This window comes from Carcharodon carcharias, chromosome 18 (assembly GCF_017639515.1).
Source record: "Carcharodon carcharias isolate sCarCar2 chromosome 18, sCarCar2.pri, whole genome shotgun sequence".
Lineage (NCBI taxonomy): Eukaryota > Metazoa > Chordata > Chondrichthyes > Lamniformes > Lamnidae > Carcharodon > Carcharodon carcharias.
In genome coordinates, this window is record NC_054484.1 from 68109978 (window position 1) to 68127463 (window position 17486).

A 17486-nucleotide genomic window follows, 5' to 3' on the forward strand; every position below is an offset into this window, starting at 1 on the left:
GAATATTGCTGTCGAATCTACTTCCATTACCTTTTCAGGCAATGAATTCCAGATCACAAATTGCTGCATAAGAAGAAACATTTCTCTATTTTGCCTCTGGTTCATCTTAAATCAGTCTCTTCTGGTTACCAACCCTTTTTCCTGCCACTGGAAACAGTTTCTCTTTATTTACTCTAGTAAAACAATTCACCTCGATCAAAACTCGTCTTATCATTCTCTGCTCCAGGGAGAGCAACCCCAGCATCAGTATCTCCACCTAACTTAGGTCCTTGATACCATTTTAGTAAATCTCCTTTGCATCATCTCAAACACTTGTGAAATATCATTTATACACCATCTAGAGGATGGTTTTGTATTTTTTGAAGACAGATCTTGAGATCAACAGAGAATATTCCATACATCAGTTATACATACATATAATTATTCATAAATTCTAAGGAAATCTATGATGCATTATTCAGGCTGTAGATTTCCTGATAGATTTTTAAATCTTGCTCTAGAAATGGCACGTACATTAAAGCATTTGTTTCTCCCTAATCGAAAAGCATAATGCCGTGGATGCTGCAAATCTGAAATAAAAACAGAAAATGCTTGAAATACTCAGCAGGTCAAGCAGCATCTGTGGAGAGAGAAACAGAGTTATGTCAAAATACCCGACCTAAAACGTTAACTCTGTTTCTCTTCAGATGCTGCCTGGCCTGCTAAGTGTTTCCAGCATTTTGTTTCTATTTGTTTCTTCCACTTAATTCACTTACCAAAAGGTCAACATGTTTCAATCTAAAGTAAATTTTGCCAATTTTATCAATCTTGGTTATAAGGTAAACAAATTCAGATTTCTCAAGAGTGGACCTATTCAGAGATCAATCTTTATTTAGATTTTATAGTTTACACAGTTTCATTGTTTTAAAGATATCCATTATTGGCTTACATTGACTGGTCATCAATACAAAACTGCACAAAAGTAACTTGCAGTAAATGGCTGCAAGTGATATTGGCTTATGTGGACAAATGCTATAATTTACTGATATGCAAGGGGATTGCATTTGTGACAGACAAGTACAAATGCATGGTACAGTTCCAAACATACTCCAGTACTACCAGCACATTATGAATAGTGTTGTTTCAATCTACCTGTTGTATATCTACTAATTTTCACCTTAATTACAAATAACCAGTTAAAAATTCCATCCGTCGTTTCAGAACTTGAATAGATTCAAGATTTCATCAGCAAAAAAAAATAGAAACACCAATAACTTGCACATAAAAATCAGATTGAAAGCTGCACTGCTCACAATACTTTGGCTTCTACTGTAACAACTAAGCCTGAATCATTAAATCAAGCCAGATAATAAATTTTGTTTTTGATAAATAGTCCTTTGCAGCTATTAGGATGTTAGCTGCTGCTCTTACAAGACAAAATTCACTGCAGTAGTTCTTCAGAAGTATACTGGCAGCTACTAAAGTAAATCAAAAAGATTATACTAGTCTATTCCTTATAAAGAGCACACAACTCTTCTCTTTCTGTAGCAGAATGTCACGTCTGTCTTGATTCTCTGCCTGCAACGCAGATCTGCATATTTTCAAATGTGGTGTTGTCCACATCCTCGGGGAATTCCAACTTCTCACAGATTAACTTTTTCAGGGGTAGATACTTTGAGATTTCATTCGGGTCAGTAAAAAGATACTGTGGAACGTTCTGAAACACAAGAGTGAATTTGATTAGGTGCAGGGCACTATCTACACACACATCTCCATCCCAAGCCCCCAGCCCCCCAAATAGGATCCTGAAAATGCACTATGTGATGCTAACATGTGGAAACTTAATAAATTCACCTAACTAGTTTAAATTAATTAGGTTAACATATCTACTAAAATAGCAAAAAATGAATTGCGTCAAGGGACTAAGAATTCCTTTCCTAATATCCAACAATTTAATTTCAGGGCTCGTTTATTTTTATTTGTAAACTGGCCCAAGCTATAACGTGCTGCAAATGTTCAAATCATAAAATAAACGTCAGTTCCTAACATATAAAGAACTCAACCAACTGCTGCTAGCAGTTGTTCTCCATGGTGCTCTCTCACAAAGTGCCATTGTTTTTACAACAGATCTGCAAATGGATCCTTTGCAGGAGGATTACCTTCCCAAACTAGGACACTAAAATGAGCGCACAAAGTAATTCCCACAAAGCTCCCTTTGCTTTAAATGTGAAATTAAGTCTCAACCCATCATTTCATCAGTATTATCAAAACAGGACAGGACTTAGGAAAAAATCTGTCTTGCAATTTACTGTTGCAATCTGTTCACACACGATGCATTTCCAAAATGCCTAGTAATCTTTTAATTAACTTATTCAGTTGCAAATCCCAGACACTTAAAAAGTTACCTGAAGAGCTGACACATTACTTTCTCGGGAGCTGTATTCAGACAGAAGGTAGTTTTTGTTAGCCTTTGATAGAAAAAAGAAAATGTTTTTCTTTACTAAAAAATAATACAACTTGAATATTCATGATTCTTCACTTTTAAGTACATATGGTATTTTTCCAGTTATCTCTGCAGAGTGTAGGGTCTGGATTGCTAGGGAGAAAACATCACTGGTGTTTCAACTTCCATTTTTGTGCTATCCAATTTTTTTCTTCAACATGTTCTTTTCAGTTCCTTAAAGGCTGAGGTATAGGGGCTCTGATAAAGGGTCATGCCTGAAAGGTCAACATTTTTTCTGTCTTTACAGATGCTGTTCAACATGCAGCATGTTCCCAGTATTTTCTGTTTTGTTGCATATTTCCAACATCTGCAATACTTTATTTCTTAAATTCAGGTATGAGCTAAGAATGTCCCTAAATTTTGAGAACTGCAAAATACGACTTAATTTTTCCCTAAAATAATATAATCTACTCTAAAATTGTACTCTCTTATTCATAATTATCATATTCAATCCATCTTGATTTAACCATTCAGAACAATCCAATAGTCCCTCCATTTTGAATTGTTTCTTAAATGATTCCAGGGTTTTCATCTTCACTGCTTTATCAGGACCTCTTTGCCAAGGTTAGACACAGTCAATAGAAGAGCAGAAAGAAAAAAATCCAGAAACCCAGAAGGATATGCGGGTATCTTAAAAATGTCATTTTCTTTTACAAATTAAAAAAGAAAGTCTTTCAAGCCCTGCAGCAAAATTACCAAAAAAAAACACTTGCTCAAAAGACTCACAGCAAAATGATTTGAAAGGCCATATCTATTTGTATGTGGAGGCTTAGTAAATAAATAAGATTATAGCAGTTTTGGAGTTGAAATGTTAAATAAAGATCAGAAAAAACAGCATAAATTTTGCAGTCAAACCCTCCAAGAGAGCTTCACAAAGGTGTTAACAATCTCCTTGGCAAGAATGTTAACTCTCTTGATGTGCAAGTGATTCTAGCATTGCTTAATGGGGATTTCCAGCATCAAATTGCAGTAAGGCCATCAAGCTGTCTCACAGCCAATCACATTTAATAAATCAAGATTGGGACATACACATATATATGGGGTTAAGGTAGGAAACTGAAATATCATGGACAAAAAAAATATAGATATATAGTTTAGAAATCTAGTAATAAATCATAGAGACTTTTAACAACATTTTACAAATATAAAATTATATTTTCAGGGTCAGATCAGTTGTTTAGCAGTAGTTATTACTCAGTTGCCCATTAAAAACCCAACGAACAATACTTAACTTTTTATGGGGTTTCTAACAGTGATAGGAAAGCAAAAAAGGGGGTATTCTTCCCAGATCAGATGATTTTGCTGACCGCTGGCTCTGGGTGGGGTGATGGGGAGGAAAAAGGAGGTCCACAGCAAAGCCTGTGGCAGAGCAGTGAATAACTGACCACAACTATAGGAAGTCCATGTTAATCTGGGTTTGCGGGATAATGATAGCTGACAATTTACTGTTAAAAATCCTGTAAATTCCAGGATCTGTGTGTCGACAATTATTGCATATTAGGCTGAAAATAGGGGACTTTTCATGTTAATAGAAGGGGTAGCAAAACAAATTATAATTATTCTATATTCCTTAAATGCAGTATTAGATTGGTAACGATCATCTAACTAGAGTCTCAATGTCCTCGTGATCTTTACCGAATAGAAAATCCAAAGGGTAAATGGAGGATGAATAAGAATGGATGATAACTATGCATAGTACAAACCTGAAATTGCAGTTCACCTGAATGTATTAGAGTTACTGAATGATACCATAATCAATTATTTAGTTTATTAACACAGTAATAATGCAACATTTAGGTAAAGTAATAGCTACCATCCATCATTACCTCATGATAAACTCTAGTGTCATTTGTCCGTATGAGTACACCATCAACTCTCAAGAAAAATCGCAACAGCACAAAGAAACTGGATGGCATCACTCTCTTGAAAAAAAAAATGAATTAGTTATTCAAATATACTGTCCATTAGCCTCTCTTTCCCCAGCCAAGATAAGTTAACTTTAAACAATCTTTAATTTGTTTCAAACGTTGAGCTGCAGTATTGAGAAACATGGGAAAATCACAACAATCTGTTTTTGTGGTAATGAAATTAAAGTGGGTGCACCTCATCAAAAATTACAATCTTTCCAATAGAAGACAACAGATGTTCTTTAAACAACCTTCATTATAAGCATGAGCTGTACACCTGGTTATCTTTTTGAATAATGTATAATAACGATAAAGGCACCATATCCTTTATTTTCTTAGAAATACAGCCCTCATTTAAAATAGCACTTAAAAAATATTCACCCCTGATCAGGCTATTCACCACAATCATTATATGTTTTCAGTTTCATTCATGACGAGGACATCTTAAGATCACTCAGTGGGAAAACACAACATCCATAAATCTTTAAAAAGTGACAGGGCAGGAAAAGATAAATGGAAAGCTATTAAAAAAAGCACATTTTATTTTTATTTTTTCCATTTGATGTGGGATGCATGCCTGGCAAGGCCAGCATTTGTTGCCCAACCCTAATTACCCTTGAACTAAGTGGCTTGCTAGGCTACTTCAGAGGACGGTTAAGAGCCAACCACATTGCTGTGGGTCTGGAGTCACATGTAGGCCAGACCATGTAAGGATGGCAGATTTCCTTCCCTAAAGGACATTAGTGAATGAGATGGGTTTTTAACAACAGTCAATGATAGTTTCCTGGTCACCATTACTGGGACCAGCTTTCAATTCCATTATTAATTCCATTTAAATTCCACCTGCTGCCCTGAGGATTTGAACCAAGTCCCTAGAGCATTGGCTTGGGCCTCTTGATTACTAGTCCAATGACATCATCACTACACCACTATCTCCCTTTATAAATAAAAGATTACAATCTCTCATCATGCTAAACTTTTATAAAATCACTGAATAGACTTCTGCTGGAGTACTGTGTCCATTTCTGGGCACATATTTTAGGAAGAATAAAGAAAGACCTTTGAGGGGGTGAAGAGGAGATTTGCCAGAATGGTACAAGGATGAGGAATAAAAACAAAATACTGTGGATGGTGCAATTCTATCAGAACAAAAATTACTGGAAATGCTCAGAATATGTGGAGAGAGAAACAGAGTTAATGTTTCAGTTTGATGACCTCATCAGAAAAGGAAATATTTAGAGATGTGTTGCTCTCACTCTGACCTGTCTCCCTTCATTGTTCCAATGAAGTTCAACATAAGATTGAGGAACAGCACAACTTTCAATGTGGAACTTTACAACCTTCCGGACTCAACAGTAAGTTCAATAATTTCAAATCCCACCATTTTTCTGATTTTCTTTTTCGTTTTTGCACAGCTGCTGTTAACGATGATTCTGCTTTTCACATTTACACCACATGTAGGTCCATCTTTCCTTACTTATTCCCTTACCATCATCATCCTAGTTGCCGTTTAATATCTCCTGCCTCACAGTCCTTCTCCTATCTTTCTCCCTTCCAACCCTTCCCTGCCTCAGTTCTTGCTTAAGACATGTTATATCTCTAACTTTTGCCTGTTATAATAAAAGGTCATCAACCTGAAATGTTTCCTTAGAAGTGGAGAAGGTTAAGGGCAGATTTAATAGACATTCAAAATTATGAAGGATTTTGATAATAAATGATTTGAAACTGTTTCCACTGGGAGGAGGATCAGTAACCAGAGCACACAGTTTTAAGATATATTTTACAGTGAGTTGTTGTGATCTAGAATGCACTGCCTGAAAGGGTGGTGGAAACAGACACAATAGTAACTTTCCAAAGCAAATTGGAAAAATGCTTGAACAGGAAAATATTGCAGGGCTACATGAAAAGAGCAGGAGAGTGGGACTAATTGGATAATTCTTTCAAAGAGCCTGCTCAAGGATGATGGTCTGACTGATTCGGCGCTGTATGATTATATGATAGATAACACAGTATATCACACCATGTATAAGCAGAAGTCACAGATTAAATCTGTGATCAATGGTGGGAGCACAAGAATTGGCCTTGGGGAAAGGGAAAGCATACAAGTAAGAGCCTCCCACTCTGAATCATGATTAATGTCCCAGTGAACCCTGATAATACATAATATAAAATGCACATTGGTAGACAGGATTGAGTTCAGTTCTCCCAATGTCAAATAATTTGCCCACATTTATTGGCTGGTTCACATTTTAAAAGCAGACATTTTGCCATTACAATAGGAACCGAAACATCACCAGGATAAGTAATGCACCAAAAGAATATAAAAGAGGGGTTGGATGAAGGGGAATTAAATTAATACTTGCACTGCATGATTTATTTCATTGGCCTGATGTAATATGATTTGCTACTGTATGAAAACTTGACAAAGCAATTATTTTACTACTTTCTCATGATGTGTTTGGGGTGAGAAATTGGGGGCTAAAAACAGCCACAACTTTTGTAGAATAGACAACCATTCATAGAATCACAGGATAGTACAGCACAGATGGCTCTCTGCAAAAGCAACCCAACTAGTCCCACTTCCCTGCCTTTTCCCCAAAGAATCCCTGCAGTTTGTTTCTCTTCAGATAAGTATTCAATTCGCTTTTGAAAGCCATGATCGAACCTGCTTACTGCTCACTCTCAGGCAGTGCATTCCAGATCTGAACCATATGCTGCACAAATGTTTTTCCTCATGTTGCTTTTGGGTCTTTTGCCATTCACCTCGAATCAGTGTCTTCTGGTTCCTGACCCTTCCACCAATGGGAACAGTCTCTTCCCATCTTCTCCGTCCAGACCCCTCATGATTTAACCACGTCTATCAAATCTCCTCTCTAAGAAGAGCAGCCCAAACTTCACCAATCTATTCACAGAACTGAAGTCCTTCATACCTGGCACCATTCTCATAATTGTTTTTTGTACCCTCTCCAATGCCTTCACATCCTTCCTACGGTGTGATACCTAGAATTGGACACATTACTCCAGTTGAGACCAGACCATCATTTTATAAAGGTTCACCATAACTTCTTTACTTTATACCACCATTTATAAGGCCCAGGATCCTGGATGCCTTATTAACCACTTTCTCAACCTGCCCTTCCACCTTCAACAATTTATGCACATACACTCCTACAGCCCTCTGCACCAGCACCCATTTTGGAATTGTATCCTTTGTCTTTTATTGCCTCTCCTGTTCTTCCTACCAAAATGTACCAATTTTTTATTCTCTGCATTAAATTTCATCTGCCATATGTCCACCCTTTCCATCATCCTGTCTATGTCCTCTTGAAGTCTATCACTATTTTCCTCACAGTTCACAATACTTCCAATTTTTGTGTCATCCACAAATTTTGAAATTATGCCCTGTACACCCAAGTCCAGGTCATTAATATAGATCAAGAAAAGCAATGGTCCTTGTACTGACCTCTGGGGAACCCAATGTACACCTATTTTGAGCTTTCAAAATAGGGATGGTATCATAAACAACTTTTGTATGAGAACTGCCAGATAATCCATCTTACCACTTTTACACTGAGCATGGAAACGCCATGATCATGAAGTTCATCTTCAAACAATAAAACTTCTTCAAAGTACATGATCTGCTCTCTTGTTTTCAATTTCTCTAAATCTATACGTTCAGTTGTGGGAGTAACCTACAAAAGAGATGAATATATATCATTCAGCCAGCTAAGGAATGACTATGTAATATTGTATAAAGAAACAAAGCTGTCATTAAATAGATATGATTATCCTTGTATCACGTTAGAATGTCAGTGATAAAAAGGCAATGAGTCCAGAAATTCGATAACATTTTGATGGTTCACATCATTACCGAGTAAGTTTACAACCATTGCATGTAACCGCTTATCAATAAAACTGCCTTAAGCATCAAGAAAAATTAATTTGATTAAAATCAGTGTCTTCACAAATTACCTTTAACTTTAACTCATCACCAAGTAATGTTCCTTTATAGTCTGTAGTAAACGTCCAGTCATAGGGTTTAACAACTTCTTTTGAGTGTTCGGAATCAGCCCTAAGATTTAAATAAATACCTAATTTGAAATTTATTATGTAGAACTTGCTCTTTCTTACGCATTCTGTAGTCAGGCAAAACTCATCCCAAAATTAGGATAATCCCAGCAGGTAGTCAAAGACCATATTTGACTAGGAAATTGTTCAATTAATAAAGTTAAAATCAAATATAATAGTACTTGTTGCAGTCTCTGAAAATTAATTTGAATACCTGTGAAAAACAGTAACTGGAAGGCTAAATTCAGTTATATTTAATACAATATCTGAACAATAAAATCAGCATCATCCTAGTAACAAATAAAAACATTAGGTCTTATTTATGGATTTCACCTACTAAACTAAAGGATAGATTTTACACTTTAGATATTTGACCTCACCTACTCTCCTGCCATGCCTCCGCACATGCCACTTTCACTGTGCCATGCCCATTATCCACTGTTCTTAAGGCATCTGTAGCATTAAATGAAATTCCAAATCCTCCAGCATGTTGCACCTTTAAGACATTATCACCAAACAACATCTCTGGAAGAGAATGCATCTTCATTTCCTCAGCTAGCCTGTATGGTTAATCAGTCGGGGGAAAGTTGAAATCATTAGGAAAGACAACATCCATTTAGGTACTTTAACCTATGTTAAACAATCAGCAACAGCCTCACCAATCAGCTGAAAGATCTAATTTTACATTCAAGTGTAAACTAAAAAAAAAATGTATGGTTGCAATAGAACTAATCAATTTATTACAACACAAATTCCATTCCCTAAGAGTAAGATCTACTAAATTCATCAAAAATGGCTAAACTTCTATGAAAATAATTTTTCACACTGTATCCTAAGTCTTATTATTCCATTAAGAAATAGGGGATAGTTTATATCAACTTTAGGCAATTTCAATCCAAGCTGACAGGTCAACTTCAAATTCTAGCTTTGATAATCAGGAAGTGAAAGTATCTAAGAGAAAAATTAATATACATGAGTTAAAAAGATCCAGTCACCTTGAACTTGGATTCAAATTTCAGCAGGTTGAAGAACCATCAACCATATAATGTTAAGGCAATACAAGATCAGGACCATTTTGTACAGTGTTACAGACAAACTTATAGATTTCTTAAGTATTGCAGATGATAGGGCACCACATTTTTTTGAATTATTATTTTTGAATTTTGATAATTTTTTAATTATCCTGATCCAGGAGCAGTAATTTAGTATTTACATGTTTGCACATTAAGATAAAAATAGCAGCAAATGCCATATTTATAGCAAATAAATTCAGTTTAAAAAGCAAAGAAACTAATTTCATACCTTTCAATATCCTTTGATTTCATAATATGGCTTTTGTTGGCAGTTAGCTTCCATGGTCCAAAGTTAAATTCTTGTTTGCTGTTTTTGAAACTGTGTGTTGTCATAGCGGTCAAATGTCACCTAAGAGAAAACATTCAGTTAATTCTATAAATCACCTCAATTATGGTGTATATCTAGGGACAGTGTTACTGATAATTGTATCTTTGATCTCTAAAATCCTTCAGATTGAAGATTATAAACAAATGCTGTGTTATAGAAATCGCTTTTATATTCAGTTATTTATTGCTAAGAAATTTATTCATTGACAACGGGATACTGTAGGCATTGAGGTGTCCCAAGGGACATTTCTATAAACATTCTGAAATAGCTTTGAAGTCTGTAAACTATGATTGCTGAAATATTAATAGTTACATCATAGAACACGACTTGGGCTTTGCAGAGTTTCAACCAGGTCAGCTAAATAAAGAGTCTCAATCAAACGACAACTTCCGTAATATGTTGGTGTCACTCTTTGTAAGCACGCTACATGACAACTCTTAGTATGTATTGTAAAGCTGGCCTTTGCTTTCAATTACTGCTACATTCTGGAGCTATGTCAGAACAAGGGACATCACACATTTTTTTGACTGACTGGCCTTTCACAGGATATTTTACAGGTTAATGCTCAAACACTGCCTGTGCTATTCCTCTTAGCCTTTTTCATTGCTGACTGTGGCGAAGAAAACTGAATACAAAGAAGCCAATATTAGGACCGCAAAGCATAATTCACATTAGTAGTCACAAAAATAAACTGCAAATTGTGAATGTGCTTTTTTATTTGTATGGATATATAAGAGCAAGATAAAGCATGACCTTTTTAACTTTAATTGAAGTAACTTTGAAAGGAAAGACAATGTTTCTAACCATATTCAAGAAATTATTTATGTAACTACAACACTCTTCATGTATAGCTTTATTTACATACAATACACATTAAAGCGCCAACTTTAATTTCTCTACCTAACAGTTGTGGATGAAGAAAACATTATTTATGTAAAATTGAGTTTTGAAAAAAATCATCAAACAAGCAAGTCTCCATCACTCAAAAAATTCTGATTAATTCTTGGCAAGTTTGAACAAATGAACAAAACTTATTTCATTGTCCAAGTCTTTTAAAATTCTTTCCAAATCCATTCAGCAACAATGGGCACCCTTCCTTTCACCTTGGCATTAGCTCTTTCAACCGCCAACTCACCGTGAGCGACTTTACAGGCTACTAGTTAAAAATAAACTTTGAATTTCTTGCCATATCCTCATAGGCCAGCCTAGCACTAAGCAAAAACTGCCTGTGTTCCAGAATGGCTCATATGAATTATTATTTTTGAATTTATCATTTTTTAATTCTGCTGCCCATATCCTAATGCACACCAAATTAAATTCACCCATGAACCCTGTCCTCATTAACCTACAATGGCTCCATGTCTCCAATTTAAGATTCTGATCATGTTCAAATCTTTTCTTTTGATTCTGATCTCTAGTACATTTCCCATGCCCTTCTCACCACCATTGCCAGTTATACCTTTGCTGCTGAGGCTCCATGTTCTGCAATTCCTCCATAAAACCTGCTGCTTCTCCAGGTCACTCTATTCCTTTAAGGCCCTTCTTAAAATTTACCTCTTTGACCAAGCCTTTGGTTACCCATGCTAATATTTCCACCTTTAGCTCAAAAAATTATTTTCGTATTATCACAGTGAAATGTCTCGGGGCATGTTTCCAAATTAAAGGCATAATATAAATGCAAGCTACTGTGTGTTGCAGTGGAAACCATGTGGGATACCCACATTCTCCTGTCTACTCAAAGGTAATAAAAATAGCATGATGTTACATTCAGATTAAAACTAAGAAGATATATTTTCAAGGTATTACAACAAAGTGGAAATACACAGCCAGTAAACACTAAACAACGGGTTACTCTTTAAAATTTATTACTTACATAGGTTGGTAACCAGAAGATTAGGGAATGAAAGAGTTTCGTATAGAATTTCTGAGGTGCCTCCCCCACCTACAGCTTTACTGCGGACCGAGAACGTGACAGCCTTTACTCTGACACACAGCAGTCAGATTCCACCACTGGGCCTTCACCTGAGGGCCCCTATCCACCAATCTTTTCTATTTCCCCGTTACCTGGCACAATCTATTTTCACATTAAGATTCAATGATTCCTCAGCAGTATTTCACAGGTAGTGTGTCCAACACACCAACTATATATTCGCTTATTCAAAATGGACCATCTAATGCCATTTCAGTTAGAGATTACTTTCTCCCCCAATAAAATGCCATAGGCATAAAGCACCTTCCCATCCTACTTTCTAATAGGGAGTATCCCAAAGTGTTCCACAAGCCAGATGCAGGCTGTTAATTCACAATTGCATTGTGGGAGAATTTCAGTGTCTTTTGCAGCTTCTTGTCTCTTGCAGTTTGCAGCATGTCCAGATCTTGCAAAGATATTCCATCTCCCCAAACATGCCTCAAGTCCAATGTAGACAAATATTTATTTTGTGTCCTACTTTGCTACACATGGAATGTTAATTGCCCGAGTCACCCCTGGATGTTTATTCAATGAATTAGCTCTTGGATCCCAGTGTTACAGTCAAACTCATGGTTAGGCAAACCCTTATCCAACTGATTGTCATGAGGGCTCTGTTAGCCCATCTGTTCTCATGCCTCTTCAGGCCACAAAATGATCAGCTTGCTTGACATTATGACTTTTGAATCCTGGTGTCAATCAAGAAACCATATTTTTTAAACTCTGGAACTACTTCCAGAAAATGATCTATTAATTTTGACGCACACGATTCCTCATTAGTCCTTACATTTTCTTTCTTTAACCACGATTTAAATGCATTGTTCATTTCTATCAACAGTCTTGTTACTGTTGTTCTGAACTTTCCATAACTATGAATTTATGCTTACATCTATTATTTTCAAAATCAGTGACACTGTACTTTCATCTAGTAAAAAACTAAGAAGAATTTTACTAGCATCTCACTGAGATTTGTCCTACCCCACTCATAACAGTTCACTAACAATTCAAAAGCCATTAAGACACCAAAGTCATCCTCTTCTTTAGCACTTGTAATAAGTGAGAGATTTGATAAAAAATTAATAGCTGAACGAACTCATAGGTCTGTAATTTAAACTGTCTGGCATAAACTGAAGATATGCTAGTGCGGTTTCTCCTCTTTCTTATCTGTATATTTATGGTTAACGGTTTCTTCAGACACATGCATGTGCTGTGACTTTTTGCTTAACCTTAGTTCAGTTGCTCCCACCCAAGTGAGAAGCTCAAGGCTGCACTGTTGGAGGTGCTTTTTATCAAATGAGACATGAAACCAAGGCTCTATTTGCCCTTCAGGTGATGCGATAAAACACCCCATGGCACTATTCCAGGAAGAGCAAGATAGCTCTCCTGATATCCTAGTAAAAATTAAATCCTCAACCAACAGCATTGAAATAGAATATCGTGTCATTTAACATTACTGTTGTCGAACATTGCTGTACACAAACCGGCTGCTGTGCTTCCCTACATTCCCTGCAGTGACTATATTTTGAAATTAATTTATTATTTGTGAAGTCCTTTGTGATATCCTGAGATTATGAAAGACATTACAAGCAAAAGCTCTTTCTTACTTGCTCTGAAGAAGGATCATACAGACTCGAAACATTAATTCTGTTTCTCTCCACAGATGCAACTAGACCTGCTGAGTTTTTCCAGCATTTTCTGTTTTTGTTTCTCTTTCTTACTTGTGCTGCCACTGTGTCTTGCATTTGGTGCTCTTTTTCTTCAGCTTTGTGCCTGCTTCTCTCTTTCCAAGTCTTCAGATTGAGTATTTTTAACTCATGTATAGACCATAACATCCCCTTCCTGCTCCCACTGCTTAGCTAATTCCAACTGTGATTCAGCTTCTAGTTTCACCACCATATTGAGTTAATTTTTTGTACTCATGGTAAGTGATTCTTGCTTCTGATAATTTCTTGAATTTAAATTTAAATTCCTGGCTTAGCACAGTTCTAACATCTGATGGGAATGCTCAAGTATATTACTCAGCTAAACTCATACTTCGACCAAATCAATTAGAAAGATATTACAGGGGAACAATGGGCCAATCATCCAAATATGTTGTGCACAAAGCAGCATTTATCTAGTGAATTCTACAAAACTGTTTCATCTAATAATCTTGCAGTTATCAAGCTGTGTAAAAGTACATTTTAAAGAGTAATCCCTTCTAAGCTGATCAGTATTTTTTATATATTTACTCATTTCTAGCTGTGTATTTCCATTTTGGTGTAATATCTTAAAAATAGATCTAATATTTTTAGTCTGAATGGAACAATATGGTAATTTGATCACCTTTCAATAAACAATGGAACCCAAGATAGTTCATTTACAAAGGACACTGAAATTTCTGGGTAACAGCTGCAATGAAATCATTGCCTACCAGTTGACAACCAGTTTGATACAAGACATTAAACAACTGACCAGTCAATGAACATCCCATCAACGCCACTGATAAAAACCAGAGACAATGGCCTAAATTTTCCAATCAGGATCAGAAATTTCCAACCCTGATCAGATCAAAAAAAATCTACTTACTTTCCTCTGGTTTTTTGGGCCAATCTTCAAATGGAGGATCCTGCAGAACTCAGTCAGTGCAGGAAACCTCGGAGACATCAGCAAAGGGAATCCGTGCAGTAGCCAGGTGGTGGCAGTGGTAGTGGGTGTGGGGTGACGGGGACGGAAGTTGTTTTGGGGGGGGGGGGTTGTGGGTGGTCAGCTGAATAGTTACCCAGGCGTTAGACTAGGATTTTTCTATCATTTTCTGGATAACTATTCAGGCAAATGAATAGGAACCATCTGAAGTTTCCGACTCTAACTCAGAGTTGGAGACTTTCTCGGAGGGTTCCAGGGACTCGGAGAATTACCCATCAGAAGTTTAAACTTCCTGGGCAGTTCCCACAAGAGACAGTGCATTGGGACTTCCAAGGGGTCCCAACGATCTGGAGACCAGAAGATCTGGGCCAATAATTCCTGCATTTTTCTCTCATGTATTGGCAGAGCAGTGAATGGTCAGTTACTGCTGTTTATTTCAGGCCCTGCACCAAAAGCTACTTTGTGGCAGCATTTCAATTTGCAGGAACAATTTACTCTTAGTAGGTTAAACATATACTTGAAATGTTTTAAACTTCTCCATGAAATAAAAGCATCCACGTGGCAGATTAAAACCCCAGTGCGCTCGTGGTTGCAGTTCAACGTTACACCCAAACGCCAATTTATCCCTGCCTGCAGCTTCCACTTATTTTCATTTTCCAACCAACCGACCGGCCCGTAATTTTTATACCTTCTCCAAGCCTTTCCCTCCTCACTGATCGCTTCTCTCAGAAGCAGCAGCTTCTCTCCCTCTCCTCTCTCACCATCCACTGCTCATTCTGCCCACGGCCAGACCTGCCCAACTCCCCCTCTCTCCATCCGGCCCGGACCTTCTCACCCCATTTCAACCACAGCCACGCAACAACCCCCTGATCCTCCCTCTTCCCCTCACCGGCCTCCGCTGGTGACTCCGACGCCGATCCGCCGCCGTTGCTCCGGGTTTCCTAGGCCCCAGTCCGTCTCAATTCCGGTCCCCCAATCCCCGGGACCCGCTAATCGTTCCGGGCCCTCACCCGGAAGGTTCTGGGCGGCTGGGCGGGAGACGGACAGTTTCTCCCGGCCCGGCAGGTTCCCGAAGAGAAGGTTTCAAATTCAAACCTCCTAGCCCTGGTTTATTGCAGCCAGTCACAAAAACTGCCAGAACCTCACTCAGGCATTTCACTGCAATCCGACGGGGAAAAGTGTCCCGGGAGCCGCAAAGTCGAGGAAGAACCTGCGGAAAATCAGCCAATAAAATCACCAGGTTTCCCCACACATTACCCTACACCCTCTCACCCACCCCTTTTTCAACCAACCCCACCCCCAGCCCATTCTGACCCCCCACCCAATTCTCACCCGATTCTGCCCCCCCGCCTCACCCGATTCTCACATCCCCATCCCCACTCCATTCTCACTGTTTCATAGTTTGCCATTGGGAGATTTGAACTCTTGATCTTGGGGGTTACAAACCCTGTACCATAACCACTTGGCTATTTCCCCCACCCTATTGTCAGCCATCTCACCCCCGAACCCATTCTCGACTCACCCACCCCCCCCCCCCCATCCCATTCTCAGCGCCATCCCATTCTGTCCCCCTTAGCCCATTCTGCCCCCTCACCTATTCTGCCCCCTCACGCCATTCTTCCCCCCTCTCACCCCATTCTTCCCCCTCTCACTCCATTCTTCCCCCCTCTCACTCCATTCTTCCCCCCTCACCTCATTCTTGCCCCCTCTCACCCATTCTCCCCTCCTCAACCCATTCTCCCCCCCCACCCCATTCTCCCCCCCACCCCATTCTCCCCTCCCCTCACCCCATTCTCCCCCCTCACCGCATTCTCCCCCCCTCACCGCATTCTCCCGCTCTCATCCCATACTGCCCCCATTTGCCCCCCTGCCTCGCCCCCATTCTCCCCCCGCCTCACCCCCATTCTCCCCCCGCCTCACCCCCATTCTCCCCCCTCACCCTATTCTCCCCCCCGCCTCACCCCCATTCTCCTCCCTCACCCTTCTCCCCTGTTCACCCCACGCCTCACCCCCGTTCTCCCCCACGCCTCACCCCCGTTCTCCCCCACGCCTCACCCCCCGTTCTCCCCCACACCTCACCCCTGTTCTCCCCCACGCCTCACCCTCGTTCTCCCCCACGCCTCACCCCCGTTCTCCCCCACGCCTCACTCCCGTTCTCCCCCCACCGCCTGCTCCCCCAACTCTCCCCCTTTCTCCCCCCTTCACCCTCGTTCTCCCCCCTCACCCCCATTCTCCCCCCCCTCACCACCATTCTCCCCCGTTCTCACCCCGTTCTCCCTCCGTTCTCCCCCACCTCAACCCGTTCTCAGCCCGCCTCACCCAATTCTTCCACCTCACTCTTCCCCCTCATTCTTCCCCCCTCTCCCCCCTCACCCTTCTCACCCCGTTCTCCCCCGCCGCAACACGTTCACCCCTCCACCACTTCTCCCCCCGCCTCACCACTTTCTCCCCCCGCCTCACCACTTTCTCCCCCAGCCTCACCCTGTTCTCCCTCCGTTCTCCCCCCACCTCACCCTGTTCTCCCCCCGCCTCATCCCGTTCTAGCCCCGTTCTCCCCCCGCCTCACCCCGTTCTCCCCCCGCCTCACCCCGTTCTCCCCCGGCCTCATCCTGTTCTCCCCCCCGCCTCACCCCGCCTTATCCCGTTCTCCGTCTGTTCTCCCCCCACCTCACCCTGTTCTCCCCCGCCTCACTCCGTTCTCCCCCGCCTCACTCCGTTCTCCCCCGCCTCACCCCGTTCTCCCCCGCCTCACCCCGTTCTCCCCCGCCTCACCCCGTTCTCCCCCGCCTCACCCCGTTCTCCCTCCGTTCTCCCCCCGCCTCACCGCGCCTCACCCTGTTCTCACCCCGTTCTCCCCCCGACTCATCCGTTTTCCCCCCGCCTCACCCAATTCTTCCCCCTCACTCTTCCCCTTCACTCTTCCCCTTCATTCTTCCCCCCTCTTCCCCCATTCTTCCCCCCTCCCCCCTCACCCTTCTCCCCCATTCTCCTCCCACCTCACTGCCATTCTCCCCCCCCACCCTGCCTCACCCCGTTG

The 17486-nt window shown here is 40.2% G+C and overlaps 1 protein-coding gene across 5 annotated transcripts; it reads right to left on the minus strand.

Moving 5' to 3' along the window:
* Positions 1-852: 852 nt before the first annotated feature.
* Positions 853-15608, minus strand: tiprl (TIP41, TOR signaling pathway regulator-like (S. cerevisiae)). Of its 5 annotated transcripts, XR_005945790.1 has the most exons (9): positions 14393-15327; positions 9760-9879; positions 8838-9017; positions 8362-8461; positions 7950-8081; positions 7320-7389; positions 4309-4404; positions 2385-2447; positions 853-1696 (listed from the first exon to the last, which is right to left on the minus strand). XR_005945790.1 is itself a non-coding variant. In XM_041210783.1 (8 exons), exons 2-8 carry the CDS (start codon positions 9861-9863, stop codon positions 1535-1537), a joined length of 837 nt encoding a protein of 278 aa, XP_041066717.1. In that variant the 5' UTR covers positions 9864-9879; positions 15339-15608; the 3' UTR covers positions 853-1534. The 5 variants fall into 5 exon arrangements, 4 of the variants coding, with proteins under 4 accessions (XP_041066717.1, XP_041066720.1, XP_041066718.1 ...); XM_041210783.1 differs by lacking the exons at positions 7320-7389; positions 14393-15327 and adding an exon at positions 15339-15608; XM_041210786.1 differs by lacking the exon at positions 7320-7389 and having other exon boundaries at positions 15138-15321.
* Between the last annotated feature and the right edge of the window lie 1878 nt (positions 15609-17486).

What these genes read in the sequence shown, in the direction of transcription:
- tiprl (XM_041210783.1), bottom strand. Translation starts at nt 9,863, where the DNA reads ATGACAACACACAGTTTCAAAAACAGCAAACAAGAATTTAACTTTGGA. An exon ending in GAGGCATGGCAGGAGAGTAG is followed by an intron (nt 8,462 to 8,837) that starts GTGAGGTCAAAT and finishes TTTAAATCTTAG; the next exon opens with GGCTGATTCCGAACACTCAA. An exon ending in GTGATGAGTTAAAGTTAAAG is followed by an intron (nt 8,082 to 8,361) that starts GTAATTTGTGAA and finishes TCTCTTTTGTAG; the next exon opens with GTTACTCCCACAACTGAACG.